This window comes from Rhipicephalus sanguineus, chromosome 1 (assembly GCF_013339695.2).
Source record: "Rhipicephalus sanguineus isolate Rsan-2018 chromosome 1, BIME_Rsan_1.4, whole genome shotgun sequence".
Taxonomy (NCBI): Eukaryota; Metazoa; Arthropoda; class Arachnida; order Ixodida; family Ixodidae; genus Rhipicephalus; species Rhipicephalus sanguineus.
Window position 1 is genome coordinate 256165116 of NC_051176.1, and position 14314 is coordinate 256179429.

Below are 14314 nucleotides of genomic sequence, written 5' to 3' on the forward strand. Positions count from 1 at the left end.
GGCTTATGAAATTGAAGGCATAGTGCAGATTCCACTTGACTAGAAGTCAGTGTCACAGAAATGTGCAGCTCTCCATGCAAAATTTCTTATATATGTCTGTTTTCATGCATTGTAAGCATATACAGTATTTGTTGTAATGATTTGTAATTTGTTTCATTTTTACCTCTCTCTTCTCTTGCCACATCGTTAACGTTTTATGTATCAACTTTATCTTATGTTGATTGAGCCGTGAAGAAAATTTGATTTTTTTTCAAGCAATATTTTTTGTTATTATTACTGTGGTTGCTATTTTTGGCAGGCATTCTGAGGGCACCTTGGTTGCCCAGAATTAAATATTTGAGAATTAAGACAATCTGTGAAGTCACAGACAAAATTTTATACTGTGTTGTTGCATTCCACACTCGTTGGCAGCTTCCATCTGACGTATTATTGCTTCAAAATTTTCTACAGAGCGTATAACTAGCACTTTTGCCAGCATAATTATACTGTCTTGTTCTCCAGCTCCTTGAGCTCTTTTTATAAAAACAATTAATAATTGTAGCATTAGTCCACTTGCTCATAGGCTGTAATCCTTGGTGAATAGGATAATGTCACGAAACAGTCAATGTTTAGGAGCAAGTCAAAACTTACAGCAATTGAAACGTACAATATATGTCTAGGCATATCAGGACATACAGACCTTGAACAAAGTTTCATATCTTGCAAATATACTTCTAGGTATTATGTTTGTTGCTTTACCTTTTATAAATGGAATAGGAACACAATTTAAAGCATTAATAGTGGCTTGTCTAGGTTCATAGGACCATGCATTTAACTATGCAAGTAGTGTGGATCTTAGACACTTACTGCTTTACAGTTAGAAGAACCAACCATTACGAGTGCAACAGCAGATGTACCAGTGATGATGCGGTTTATATGTTTTTCCTTTGCTTTGAGTCACCTGTAAATGTATAGTTGCAGGTCCCCAACTTACACTCTGTTGAAGTAGTGACATAGTGTTAGTGTGTCTTGGATCTGTTTGCGTAGCGAACAGTCTCTTAATCTGGATGTTTTTGTGAAGTGGCCTTTGTCAGTGATACAGGGGCTCAGTAAAAAAAAAAAAGCCAGTTTTGCTCATTATGCAAGAATTTTATTACACATCATATAACAAAATCTACACTGGTTGCTGCACTGAGTAAAAACAATTTCGTTGGCACATATGTGCAGTCTCCTTTTTTGTTTCTAGTATATTAGTGAAACAAATTATCAAGGAACATGAGGGTTATCTTTAATGGAGATCAAAATTTACAAAACTGTTTTGCATAACAGAAAAAAATGCACAAAAAGCACGATTTGCTGGGCTTTGACATAAAAAATGCAAAGATGGAATGAAAGCAACTCCATCAGTACTGCAACTTTTCAGACTAGTGTGCTTGTACCACAACAGAAGCCAATAAAACTAATGATGTCAATAGTTGTTTACTTGATGTGTTTGAATTTTTAACATACCGCAGCATCTAATTAAAGCATGAAATATGTAAAGCCCCCCCCCCCCCCCCAAAAAAAAAAAAGTGGCTAGCACAAGTGCTGCTGAAAAGATTGAATTTTAGTGCCATTCTGAAATACTGGCTGCTGCCTTAAAGGGGTCATGAACCACTTTTCCAAGTAATGATCTAATGACCTCAGTATCGGAGTTTACTGCCTCCCGAATCGATTGCCACAAAAATTTCTCGAATCCGTCAAGAAGGAGCGGAGTTACGGGGGTTTGGCGCACGCTCTCAGCGCTTTCTCTCTTTTCTCGTGCCGACGAGCGCACTGGAAGCTAGACAGGGAGGGATGGCACGGGAGAAAGAAGTTACGTCAGCGCGCGTCATGAAACGCGATCGCTCTCCCACTGTGATTCGATATGCGCGAGTGCGGCTACCGTATAAAGTTAGCAGACTAAGGAGTGCGGCGCGGGCAAGTGGCGGCACCCCGTGGCAAGCACATCTCATCCGGCTATCGGCCAATAAGCAAGCTATGTCTCTTGCGACGTAAACTGGCAGATCCGCGACGTCAATGTGCAGGCGCCCCGCCCACCAACGAAAGTGAGAACCGGCCTCTGTTTGAAAAGAGGGCACCTGAGGAAACGGCAACCTCGCGCTCCTCTTGTGGCCTTTACGCGGCGCGCACGACTGTAATATTTTGCAGAGCAGTTCATAGCCGTGTCAGCTTTCCGCAGGGTGTGTTTTTTCAACAAGCCCAAGGGGTGCTTCATGACCCCTTTAAGAATGCATGCATGATGTAAACGCAAATTCAGACGTGTTTGTTTGGGGCTCATGGCACGTGACAGTGAAGACTCATGCGGGAGAACATCACAAGCTGACACAAGAACTGTGAGGTATGAAACAAGCATACTTTTACATGACCAACCAGAGCTTCAGTTTCTTTCATGCGCTTTGCAATGACCTTGGGAAAAAAAAACATCTTCGAAATACTGCTTACAAAGCACACTCAGCACAAATTATGAATCTGTGTTTTGTACATGTGAAACAAAGTGATGCAGCGTTGCATAGTTTCAAATGATGAGGCATTCATGCTGCACTTAACCTACTGTAAGACAACAGTCTGAAGTTAGAAAGGTGAGAAGTATGGTACTGATTGATGCCCCCTGAGTGTGACTACCTAATCTGCTGCATGGCGGTGAAAGATGATTAATGGTCATGAGTCACTGGAACATTTATTCTGCCCAAAGACTGTCGCAGAGGACCCTCAAGCACACTGCTCTGCAGTAATGTCTGCAAATGAGGCCCCTTTTGTTGTTGTTTTTTTGTTGTTGTTTTTGGCAGCAGGGTGGCAAGTTTCGCAGGTATATGCTACCACTGCCTGTCCAGACTGTCTTTCTCCTAAATAAATATAACAATGTCACAGCATATAAAAGCCTTGTTCCCCCCTGCCTGCAGGTAGCAGAGATGTAGCACAACAACAGCCATTACAGCTAAACACTCTTACATATACACACATTTCATGCACACACTTCCACATACACTTGCACACACACACACACATGCACACTTACATACACACATTAAAGTATTGTACTTGGAACATGCAGACGAAGCCTAACGATGCCAATGGGAACAGCCATAAGCATCGGTTGACTTGTGAAAACTGCACCAGCTGGCAATGCTCAAAGCTTTGCACAGACGATCGGTTTTGAGTCTTTACGAACTTTGCCAAAGTACTAAAGATGGCTTTTTTTTTCCAGTCCATTCGTCTCAGTTGGGCTGCTGTTTGTCGGAGAATGCATTCCACTGTGTTCAGTGAACGCGTTTGCTGTACAACACACAATTGGTCCCTAGGTTCAATATATTAGGCTACTACGCGTGCACTGTCCTTGTAGAGATGCAGTCTGAGTGTTGAGCGGCCCAAAATTGCTGCAGGCTTGCTTGCAGAGGCTGGCAACCTGAAAGAGACACTTGGCAGTCTATGTACACTGACTACAGGATCCCGGGCACCACTGGCACGCACTCCCGGCACGGTTATATTGCACCAGCAATGTGCAGATGGCATGGTGGCACTGTCCTCACGTAGAGTTTGCGTTGTCGGCAGCAGAAGTGTCTACCACATTGTTTCTGTTTGCCTTCTCCTTGGCACTGTAAGAATTGTCACTGTAGTCAACATGTTGGTAGGTGTGCCTGTCTGGGTCCTCGATAGGTACCTCTTCATCTTGCTCATCATCAAAGTCCATCAGCTCCTTTGAATAGGGACACTGGAGGCACCTTTCGGAAAAAAAGAGTACACTGTGTCAGATGCCAGTAAATCTCTTATGCACATATGTGAGCTTTGTGTGTCAGGGTACTTGCATTTATACAAGAAAGGTCTGACTAGACTACTAATACAGCTAGTACAAGCACTACCAGTTCAATCAAGAATTGTGCCCCAGACGTGTCACCGAATTGAATACTCAACAATGCTTGCAGCTCAAAAGTGCGGCTGATATGCTCAAGCCAAAATTCTGCACCTGCCAATCTTTACTTATAGTGCTCAAAAGTGGCCTGATTGAGTAGTTGTACTAGCCCTTCACTGGTTACAGGACATAGTACCAGCTTATTTGTTTCTTCCCATTTGTTAAAATGTATATTTAATGTAAATTCTGCAGGGGTCCTGAGCCACTTTTCCAAGCAATCAGCGAATGACCTCTCTATCAGAGTTTATTGCCTCACGAATCGATTGCCGCAAAAATGTCTTAAATCCATCAATAACGAGCAGAGTTACAGGGATTTGTGTCACATTTTAAGCACTTTCTCTTTTCTCTCATCCCGATGAGTGCTGGAACCTATACAGGGAGGGATGGCATGATGGAAAGAAGTTACGTCAGCGTGCATCATGACCTCGAGCGTGCGTGATGAAACGCGATCACTCTTTCCCGTTGTGATTCCCGAGCACACTGTGTGGCTGTGTAACGTTAGCAGACTATTGTGTGCGGGGGCGCGAGCACATGGTGGCACCCCGTGACATGAAGCGCATCTGATCCAAACACTGCTCTTGATTTATGTTGGCTATTGGCCGGTAGTATGCTATCTGCTGTTCAACATCAAACAGCAGGCGTTGGCAGCTCCAGAGAGAGTCAGCCCAGATCTCGGTATGAAAAGAGAGCCCCTGGGAAAATGGCAACTTCACGCTCCGCTTCTAAACTCTCCTTGCCATGCACGACTGCAAGATTTGGTTGAGCTGTTCATAGCAGTGTCTGCTTTCCACAGGATGCGCTTTTTCAAAACCAAACCCAAGGGGTGGTACAGGGTCAAGCTCATCTAAGGTGAACACCTCATTAGTGTTGAAGACCTTATAAAAGCTGATGTTTAATGTATAATCCGGAAAATGATCATTTTGTTTATTGACACCATGGTTAGTCATCGTATAATGGACATTTCCTTCTTGAAGTAGAATAAATGTTCTATAGTAGGATACAACTTTAGAAGTCTGCGGCGTTTCCTCCTCAAAGGCGAATGCACACAAGCATTCACCAATGGGCACACACTCCAGACTGACGTCTTGAAACAGGTGGCCCGTGACCCGCCTTCGGAGAAAATTGCCGAGTGCATGAGTGGGACTATTTCTTTAGTCGCGGAGGCGATCGGCTGTCGCGCTTCGGTCATCTGGGCGGGGCCTCTCCGGACTTCTTAAATTGTAACCAACTGTAGTTTCACCAGCTTGAATACTAATAAGGTGTTCACCGTAGACATGGCCGACCTTGTACATGACATTTAACTTTTAACTGCTGTTGTATGAATGTTCAAGTCACTGCTGACACTCCAAGGATACAGAAGTTGAGGAGGTTTTATCATCATAATTTTTTCATGGCCAAGTGACTGTTATGCTTATATCTGGAGTGACCTCTAAACTTGTTACATGTATGATACATGTTAATATTACTGAAGAATATCCAGAAACCAATGTTCAGGGTATTGTGGTATAAACTGTTTTAAGCTTAAAAAAGTCATTTTTACAACCATCATCAGAGACTCCAAACCTTGTCAATAGCTCATACATAACTGCTTAAATATTTGCCAACAACATTCTAGTTGCTGAGAAACACAATTTACAAAACCATGAAACGGTAACCAGATGGCTGGTGTACTTCATGAGTGCTGGAATTCAACAGCTTGCCAAATGAACTTTCTTGTTTATCAATGGGCATGACAATAGCAATTCGCAGAAGCATTAATCACAGACAAGCATACCCAGAGTGGTAGAATTATCAGCTTGAGTATAACAACTTATTTAGCCTCAACTTCTAACCACAATGATCTCGTTTCTGCTGCATCAGAATGAAAACACACCCAGGTAAGGAGACTCTGGGGCGTGCAAAATAAAAGCCAGCCTTGAAATTGAAAGCCTTCCAATATGAAGTCCCTCATAGTCTGTCACAGCCTTTGGACATAGAACAGTCATAGAACGGAGAAAGCATTGAAAATGCTTTTTTTCAGTAATCTTCTCGTCCAATGTCACGGCGCCTCTTTTTTTGGTCTAGATGATGAGAATGCCATCTGTGGCTGTTACATGCTGAGAATTTGGAGCAGTTACTTTCCCATCTGTGGGCTGTCTTATTAATGTTCGTTGTCTGTTCGCTGTCTTATTAACATACAAGACCCGGCATGACAGCTTTTTTTTTCCTGATTCAAGTAATAGAGCAGGATATGAGCATACTTAGAGACTAATGCAGCATTTGTAGTTTAGCATAAATGCAGTGAAAACATTGACTGGGCGAGCAAGCTGTAGAATTCTACAGAAAGCGTGTTTGATGAAACTGCACCTCAAAATATTTTTTTGTGTGTGTGCGCTTTCCTTCCTTTACAATGCACACTAAATCACATTGGACCCAAAGATTATTTGGAAATAGGCTCAATGCAAATTGCTGGTTAATTTTCTCAGTGGTTACTTAAAATACCCTCACCACACAACCTGCATTATTATCCTTAAAAAATAAGTATTGCCAAGCATTCAAAGCACACCGAGATATTATTAAAAAAAATGTGAGCCCCTTCTGCCATTGCACATTTTGAAAGCCAGTACCAAGCTAAGTACACCCATGAGCAAAAGTATACGGACCACGGAAACACAATTCAAAATTGCTGTCTACGCCGTTTAGTCGCGAGCCCTCTGCTGTCAAGAGCATTGCTTTGTCGGAATAGCTGTCAAGAGCATCACTCATGGAATTTGTCAGAGAAATGCTCTCGAAGCAGACGGCTCGCCACTAGACGGCGCAGACGGCAAAGGTATACGAACGGCAATGGTCCGCATACTTTTGCCTACAGGTGTACATGCAGTGACAAGTAAGAATTAATGACGTTGCATTTGTTGCATTATTTATTATGCTTACATATACTGCAGCCCTATTTAGGGCTGTAGTAGGAATGGGAACATTATATAATGCTAGTAAGACAAAGAAAAAAAAAGAAAATACTACTAATGTTAAAACAAATACACACAAGAGAACAATAATAGAAATGAAGTAGTTTACATGTCACTAAAACGCTCTTAAACTGCAACTATAAAATCTTTTAGTGGTAAGGAGCGAATGTTACCAGGGAGGGAATTCTAAAGCTCTACTGACCATTGAAAAAAACTGAATTCAAGTGTATTAAATTACATCATCACAAATAAATGAAACAGAAGCACAAGCTTCAGAAAGCACTTATTAGAAATATAAGCAAGAAAAAGAAAACAACAGAATGGGATATTTAAGCCATGTCATTTATTGAACCTGCTGCCCTTATATCCAGAAAAATAACACTAACCTGCTTTCATTAATTCCATAATTGATGCACATGCTTCCAACACACTGGCAGCAACCATCGTGGAACCACCTGTAGCTTGAAGCTCCCATGGAGAGGCACGACTCTCTGCACTTGTTCAGTGACATGCACTGTGACATGAATGCCACAGTGCAGTTCACCTGTACATCCTCCTCTTCAACTACTTCTGATGTATTCCCATTTGACACCACTGTAAGAAAATATAAATACACAAATCAAGACCTCAAGCACAACTGGTAGCAAGCTTGATGTAATGCTCAGTTTCTCTGTTTTTATTGAAGGTTACTGGTCACCAGTAGTCTGAAAAAGATACCTTATGTTAAAGAACGTATTTCCATCAATTTTATTGCACAGTGTGTCACATACAAAAATGAAGGGTAAAGGTTTCAAATTACTGCAATTTAAACAACTAGCGAAGTTCTGTTTTTAGGTTGGCAAACATTTATCACAGATGCAAGAACAGCACTGTATGGTTTGTTTTTAGCAAAATGGGGGTTAAATTTTTTTATGCTTTCTATCACAACAGGATATGCTTGCCCCAATGATGGAAAAAAACAGTCTTGTATTGTGGTAAATACATGCATTTATTATGTAATCATTCATTATGAAATGTAGCAGGACACGGGTAAATGGTACTGGCCAGAGGCCCTGCAACACTTTTCCATGTAGCCATGGGATGGCTTCATTAAAGTAACTTATTGCCTCACGAATCGAACACCGCAAAAATTTTTATAATCCGTCCAGTACGAGTGAAGTTACAAAGATTTGTCGCACGTTGTAATTGCTTTCTCTCTTCTCTCACCCCGACGAAAGCGCTGGAAGCTAAGCGGGAAGGGGGGGCACGGAGGAAGAAGGTACGTCACGCGCGCCTCCTAACCTTGAGCACATTCTTTTTTTCCTTCGAACACGTGGTGTATTGTCAGTGCTATTGCACGTGGGCGAGTGGCGGCCTCTCGCGGCGGCCGCAATAACTACCAAGCACGCCATGTTCAAATTGGCCAATCGCGTGGAACCTGCCTGTGACGCCGTAAGCATAATTTTTTGTCGAAAGAAGAGGAAGCGCTTTTTAGCTGGCTGCGAATTTATTGTAAATCCCAGGCCGCGTGCTGCGCTATAATGTTTGGCTCGTGTGTTCTCGAGAGCCTTGACTACCGATCAGCAGCGTTTTCTGACCATGCTGAAAAAGTGTTGCAGGGCCCCTTTAAGCTTGCTCATGACTTATTTTTAAATTTAATGCCACATGTACAGTTTTCAGTGACCTGAAGCTAATGAAATTGCAATATGACATCTGTAGCTTCAAAGAAGACGAAAAGAAAATCAACAAAAGGGTCACAATTTACTATTTTTGTTTTACATTGTTCATTTTCATATAGCACTGCTCCACAACAAAAAACATTGGTATCAAGAATGTGCACTTAATGGCTGCACGAGTTGTTGAAACTTTCTGAGCCATTAATGACATCATATCCTGCTACAAATACATTTGACTGTGTGACAGCAACCTAGAGCCAAGGTGTGAGGCATTGTTGTAATTTTCTTTACCAATGTATGTCTGTGTCTTGGGCATGAGACATGCACTACACCACACATCCTAATGAAGGTGTCACATCAACAGTTTGCCAATGCCCAACTTTCTGTTCTATTGTAAATAAATGTCAAATGCATTACTGTTGTCTTGCAGAAAAGAGTGCAACGCTTTTCTAGACCTGTGGTCAGAAAATGTCACTTATCTCATAGGTCACATAAAATTATAAAGCACAGGCAATTTGCCTAGTTTTCATAGCAAACAAGTTCTGAAAAATTTTATTGCTTAGTGTGCTAGATCCTGCTCAAAAGGAAATTTCAAACAATGACTCGTTAAGTATGTTGTTCCCAATTTAACAATTTCTTTGAGAATGTGCCTTTATGGTCAGGCTAGTGCTACTCTGCCATTGGCTTTGATTCCCTAAAAATCGCACTTTCTTACAATTTTGCTAGCTCTTGTCAGAGGGCACAGTGGAGCACCTGATGTAATTGTATTGCTTCACAATAAGTCAACTAGAATCTGGGGGCGGCACCCACGAGAAGTGAGATCCTTTGCTAAGGGTGGAGGCTTCATGCTTCACTGCATGCAAAGCATGAAGTAGAGTCATTTTTGCTGGATTTTTAATGAAGCCAGGATTTTCCTCCTGTGGGAGCACCTATGATGAAAGAGGCCCTTCAGGGATGAATGGTGGGGGTCAGGTTAATATTTCAGAGGGACAGCTCCCCTCGTTCCCCTCTGGCGACACCTCTGCTGGATAGCCTGGTGAATAATGAGAAAGATAATTGGATAGGCACTACACAAGAAAAACTAAATAACATGTTTCCGGTGAAAGCTCGCCATGTTGCTTGCTGTGCTTCAAACATTTCTCCTGCATCAGGATTACTACCTCTACACACTCCATAAAAGTAAGTACAATCACATCACATTTCTCTGAAACACTTCTTGTAACATGAAATAAGTATGCGTTGTTGTAAGCAGGCTTGGTCATACTGCTTTTCAGATCACCTGGTCAAATTATTGTTCCAGAGAGCTTGTTTTCTGAACCAATAATTTCAGTGATTGTTTAGAAGAAACATAACTTACCAGCTTTCAGCTTGATATCTTTGTCATGCACAGGGCTGTACAATGCTGCATGTACAGGAAATGTGTAAGACCGCCATCTCAAGGAACGGTCAGCTTCCTCTGTAAGGAGGGCAAATAACCCATGCGTCGGGTCTGGCAGATCCTCGATGTTGGACTTATGACTTAGAGAGATGGTTTCATTTTGTCGCGGGCACATCTCTACAAGAAAAAAAAATACACATAATGAAACGCTGCAGTCTCTGGCAAAGCGAAATTCCTATCTATAGGAGCAGGATTTCTGTGTGTTCTGATTTAGCAAAGATGACGGAATATCCAGTGGCTTAAAAAAATGTAATTCTGATTATGAAGCACACTGCAGTGGGGGACTCTCATGGTGTCTAACGTGCACCCAAATATAAGTACTACATGGGTGTCTTTGCACTTTGCCCCCATCAAAATGCAGCTGCCATGGCTGGGAATCGAACACAACCTCGATATTAGCAGCACAATGCCATGGCCACTAAGCCACCACGGCAGGTGGCTAAAATTTGACTGGGGCACTCCACTACAGTAACTAATAAATGAGGAGTGTAAATTGGGACATACACAGTCAAATAAGACAGGACAGCGTGGGCCCCATCTACTTTGCCTGTGTACGTCCCAATTCCTGCCCCTCATTCAATAGCCGTGTTTGACCCAACTAGCCCAGCAACAAGTACTCCTACTACAGCAACCCTCAAAGCAGATGGCACAGCTTTGTGACATAAATGTTGCGCATGAGAGGGCTTACAAGAATAAGGTTGCGTTTGGTTTCTTTTGGAAGTTTTTTGAAAAGGAAATGAAAAAAAAAAAACTTAGGCATGATATGATCATATGTTTTAGTACACTTGCAAAAGATTATCCTATATATCAAGTACAAATTATTAATACTTGTGATGATGGACATGCACTGGTTCATAGAGTTAACGTGTACTCACTTATTCCTGGCAAAAATAGTAAAAGTAGGCAAGGGAAAGAGAGGCTGAAAGGGCTTACTACATGCTGTTTCTAAGACAGTGTGTTAGCAGTATAACGAAAAGCTTTTATGACATCCGATTTAAAATTCTACAGCCACAAGACGTTCTTTACAATGATTACATTTACACACACACATATATATATATATATATAGGAAAAAGGTATACGCTTCGGTCTCCGATCGAACCCTCGACAAATAGGTATACGCTCCTAAAAAACTGTTCATTTGTCGACGGTTCGATCGATCGGAGACCGAAGCGTATACCTTTTTCCTATATATATAATATAGGAAAAAGGTATACGCTTCGGTCTCCGATCGAACCGTTGACAAATAAACTCTTTTAGGAGCGTATGCCTTTTTCCTATTTATTTTACAGCAACCGAAGACAGACTCTTCATAATATATATATATTATATATATATATATATATATATATATATATATATATATATATATATATATATATATATATATATATATATATATATATATATATATTTGAGGCTATTTTTTATACTCATAGAGCTCATCACGACTTGCTTTGCAAAACTGTTTGTTTTAAATCAAGGAAGAATCTGCACAAACAGATTGTGCAGGCTGGGTCGCCCTATACCGCGACAACACAGCAGTGTTTAATGACATTTTGGAAATATTACCGTGATGTTTAAGAAGTACACCCAAATTTAACCTGATCATCTGAGCATTCCATCAGCAAACTTCCCAGCCTTAGTTTGGCGTTGTAGATACGATGAGTATGAAGAACCTGCTACGACTCTAGTACCTTAAATTCTCACTTATTAAACAAAACATGTGGCTTACAAAGCAAGGTACTTCGCAGAAGTCTTCAGGATAAGCCGAGTGCCAATTTCTTTACTGTTAGAGCCCTCTAATATAAAGTCTTTCTTAAGAAGAAGACCAAGTTCAGTCGATTAATACTTAAGCAAACCACATTGAGCTGGTTGTGCATAATTGTAAGATTATAAATGACTACGAATTTATATACTAGATGCCATTCCTTGCCCTCCTACTTTTCCCAGCTTGGGTGGGGGGTGGACAGAAAAGTGGTGAAGTGGCCCTTCACTCCTCCCCTCCGGTTCCTCCAAGTAAATAGCCTATACGTAAACTGTGTAAGCTCAAATTTTCCTTGAAGAAATGTGGGCGATTATAACGTTAAACTACCCCGCATTGTTTCCTTCCATATAGGTCGTTAGCTGTTAATGATTGGTCGAAATTTTCTGGGTCATGCTCACAGCACCTTCTCGTAAAACGACGCAACACATGATGCGTAAGTGATCCACCGCGTAATTACCACGTACGCATGACTGCGTAAAAAATAATAATAATGAACTATTTTCAATACGGCGTATTGTTTGTCATTGGTTCTTTGCTATTCGTCAAAAATTTTCAATGTCCCATAAAATCGCCTTCAATCGTTACGCAATGTCACAAGTCTGCGAAAACTCGCGGCGTTGAAATGAAGTGTGCATAATAAGCAGCTTACTGTGCTGCTGCTGAACAATAACTCTTTTTTTTTGGAATAGCCAGACAATGTCTCTTTATGAACATAATTTAAGAAGGCTGCCCGCCAATCACATTGGCAGCGGCTGCTTATAGCAGCGGGCGAGATGGACTCATATGTGTATGATAGATACTTTCAGTTGTAGTATAACGATGCTGAGCTGTTTTTGCACGTGTACAACTTTCTGTGAACTCATCGCTGCAGAGAGGTAGAGAGAGAAATGAACATTATTAGGAACAGACACAATCCTTTGCAGGTGGGCAGTCTTCTTAGTCCAGAAAACCGTGGACGCTGATCATCTCCCTGGTGAGGAGATCAAGTTACGGGACAAACTTGAAAGCTAGGCTCCTCAATGTACTTGTTAATTGTTGTAATGCCTTGTTACAAGCCGCCACGATAGCTGCAGGCTACCATATGATAAGCCAAGTGAAGCAGGCTAATCGGAGACTAAAGTGGGAATCTATTTTAGATGTCCTGGCTAGGCACAGCTAAAATACTGGACACTTCTGCACACTCATCAACTCACAGAAGCTTGAATACAGAGCAGTCGCGATGCTGTTCGTTTTCAAAGAAACTGAATTTCCTGAAAAAGGAGAGCGTTTGATCGGGCTATAAAACGTTTACTGGTTCCCGCCCATATTCGCGTCGCGGATTACCTAAATTTCAGGCCAGGCAGGACACGTTAAAATCATGACAGATTGCTGTAATGTTATAGAGCCCCTGCTGAGCGATAGCCTCCTCTGCAATGCTCGAGCGCAAGACGCACAAGCGTGGAATAGGCAGCCCGCACCGCAGGTAGCCTACAGTGCGTGGTCATGACACACGGAGGACAGTCTTCACCGCAGAATCGGACAAATTTTATTACAACATTGCGTTATTGCTGCGTTCAAGTAAAGCTTTGCCTGACTTGTTAGTTTCCCAGACTGCAGCCGACAATGACCACTGTCGAAAGAGGGGGGGCTCCGCCCCCCCAACATTTCTCAGTGGGGGGGCTAGCGCCCCCCTTGCCCCCCCGGTAGATACGCCTATGTTTGAAAGGTATGTGCCATAGAGAAATGAAAATATTCACATAATGGTTGCCTTCACATGAGTGGCTTGGTGGTGTTGCTTCAGGTGCATCCGAAAAAGGGTCATTCCATGCCAAACGTCCCAGCCATTTTGGCAACTATCTCAAATCTATTGAAAAAAAATTGTGCCGATTTATTACGTTGAAAACAGTGAATTGCTAGAATATTTAGGAGAGAAAAAAATTTTTGGTCTTGTGGGTGCCTTCCAAATTTACCAGAATGTCATCTGGGTGTTGTTTGTAAGAAAATTTATTCTGAGAGTATTGTTTCTTGTTTTAATACCAAATTTGGTTTACATATTAAGCAAAGGTGTTTGTGTAAGCTGTTTAAAGCTCAATAATATTAGTAAAATTTTTCTGCCATATACGCCTCCAGGAATTTCGCCAAAATGTTCTATGTTTGCATTTTTTCCATTGCGATATTGCGCCTTGTATGAATATACGAGTAATGAATACTCACTCTACAGAAGGTATATTTTGCGATAAAAATATTTTCAGACCCCTGGAGTTTCTAAACATTACGTGAAAAAATCACGAATTTCAGAAAATCGTCGTTTTGGTGCACATTGAGACGCGATTTATACCACGTGGTGCTCCAACTAAAAATCGGCTTTATACCTCAATCGAAAGCATCTAAAGAGTTCTTATATGGCAAGTTTTATCATTACAATTTTCGTTTTAAGGAAGAAAATAATTTTTGGTGTTCCCCATTGACGGCAATTGGGAATATCAATGAGGAAGCTCCCATGTGACCAAATGGGGAGATAGCCATCAATGGGGAACATCAAAAATTATTTTCTTCCTTAAAACGAAAATTGTAATGATAAAACTTGCCATATAAGAAGAA

The 14314-nt window shown here is 41.4% G+C and overlaps 1 protein-coding gene across 2 annotated transcripts in view; it reads right to left on the bottom strand.

Moving 5' to 3' along the window:
- Nucleotides 1-1107: 1107 nt before the first annotated feature.
- The window catches only part of LOC119378454 (twisted gastrulation protein homolog 1-A), a 44306-nt gene continuing 31099 nt past the window's right edge, over nucleotides 1108-14314 (bottom strand). For both annotated transcript variants that reach the window (XM_037647596.2, XM_037647588.2), the window contains exons 3-5: nucleotides 9886-10083; nucleotides 7260-7467; nucleotides 1108-3740 (exon numbers count right to left, since the gene is read on the bottom strand). In XM_037647596.2, coding sequence (XP_037503524.1) covers nucleotides 3545-3740; nucleotides 7260-7467; nucleotides 9886-10083 — 602 coding nt within the window. In that variant the 3' untranslated portion in view covers nucleotides 1108-3544. The remainder of the gene's footprint in view (nucleotides 3741-7259; nucleotides 7468-9885; nucleotides 10084-14314) is intronic.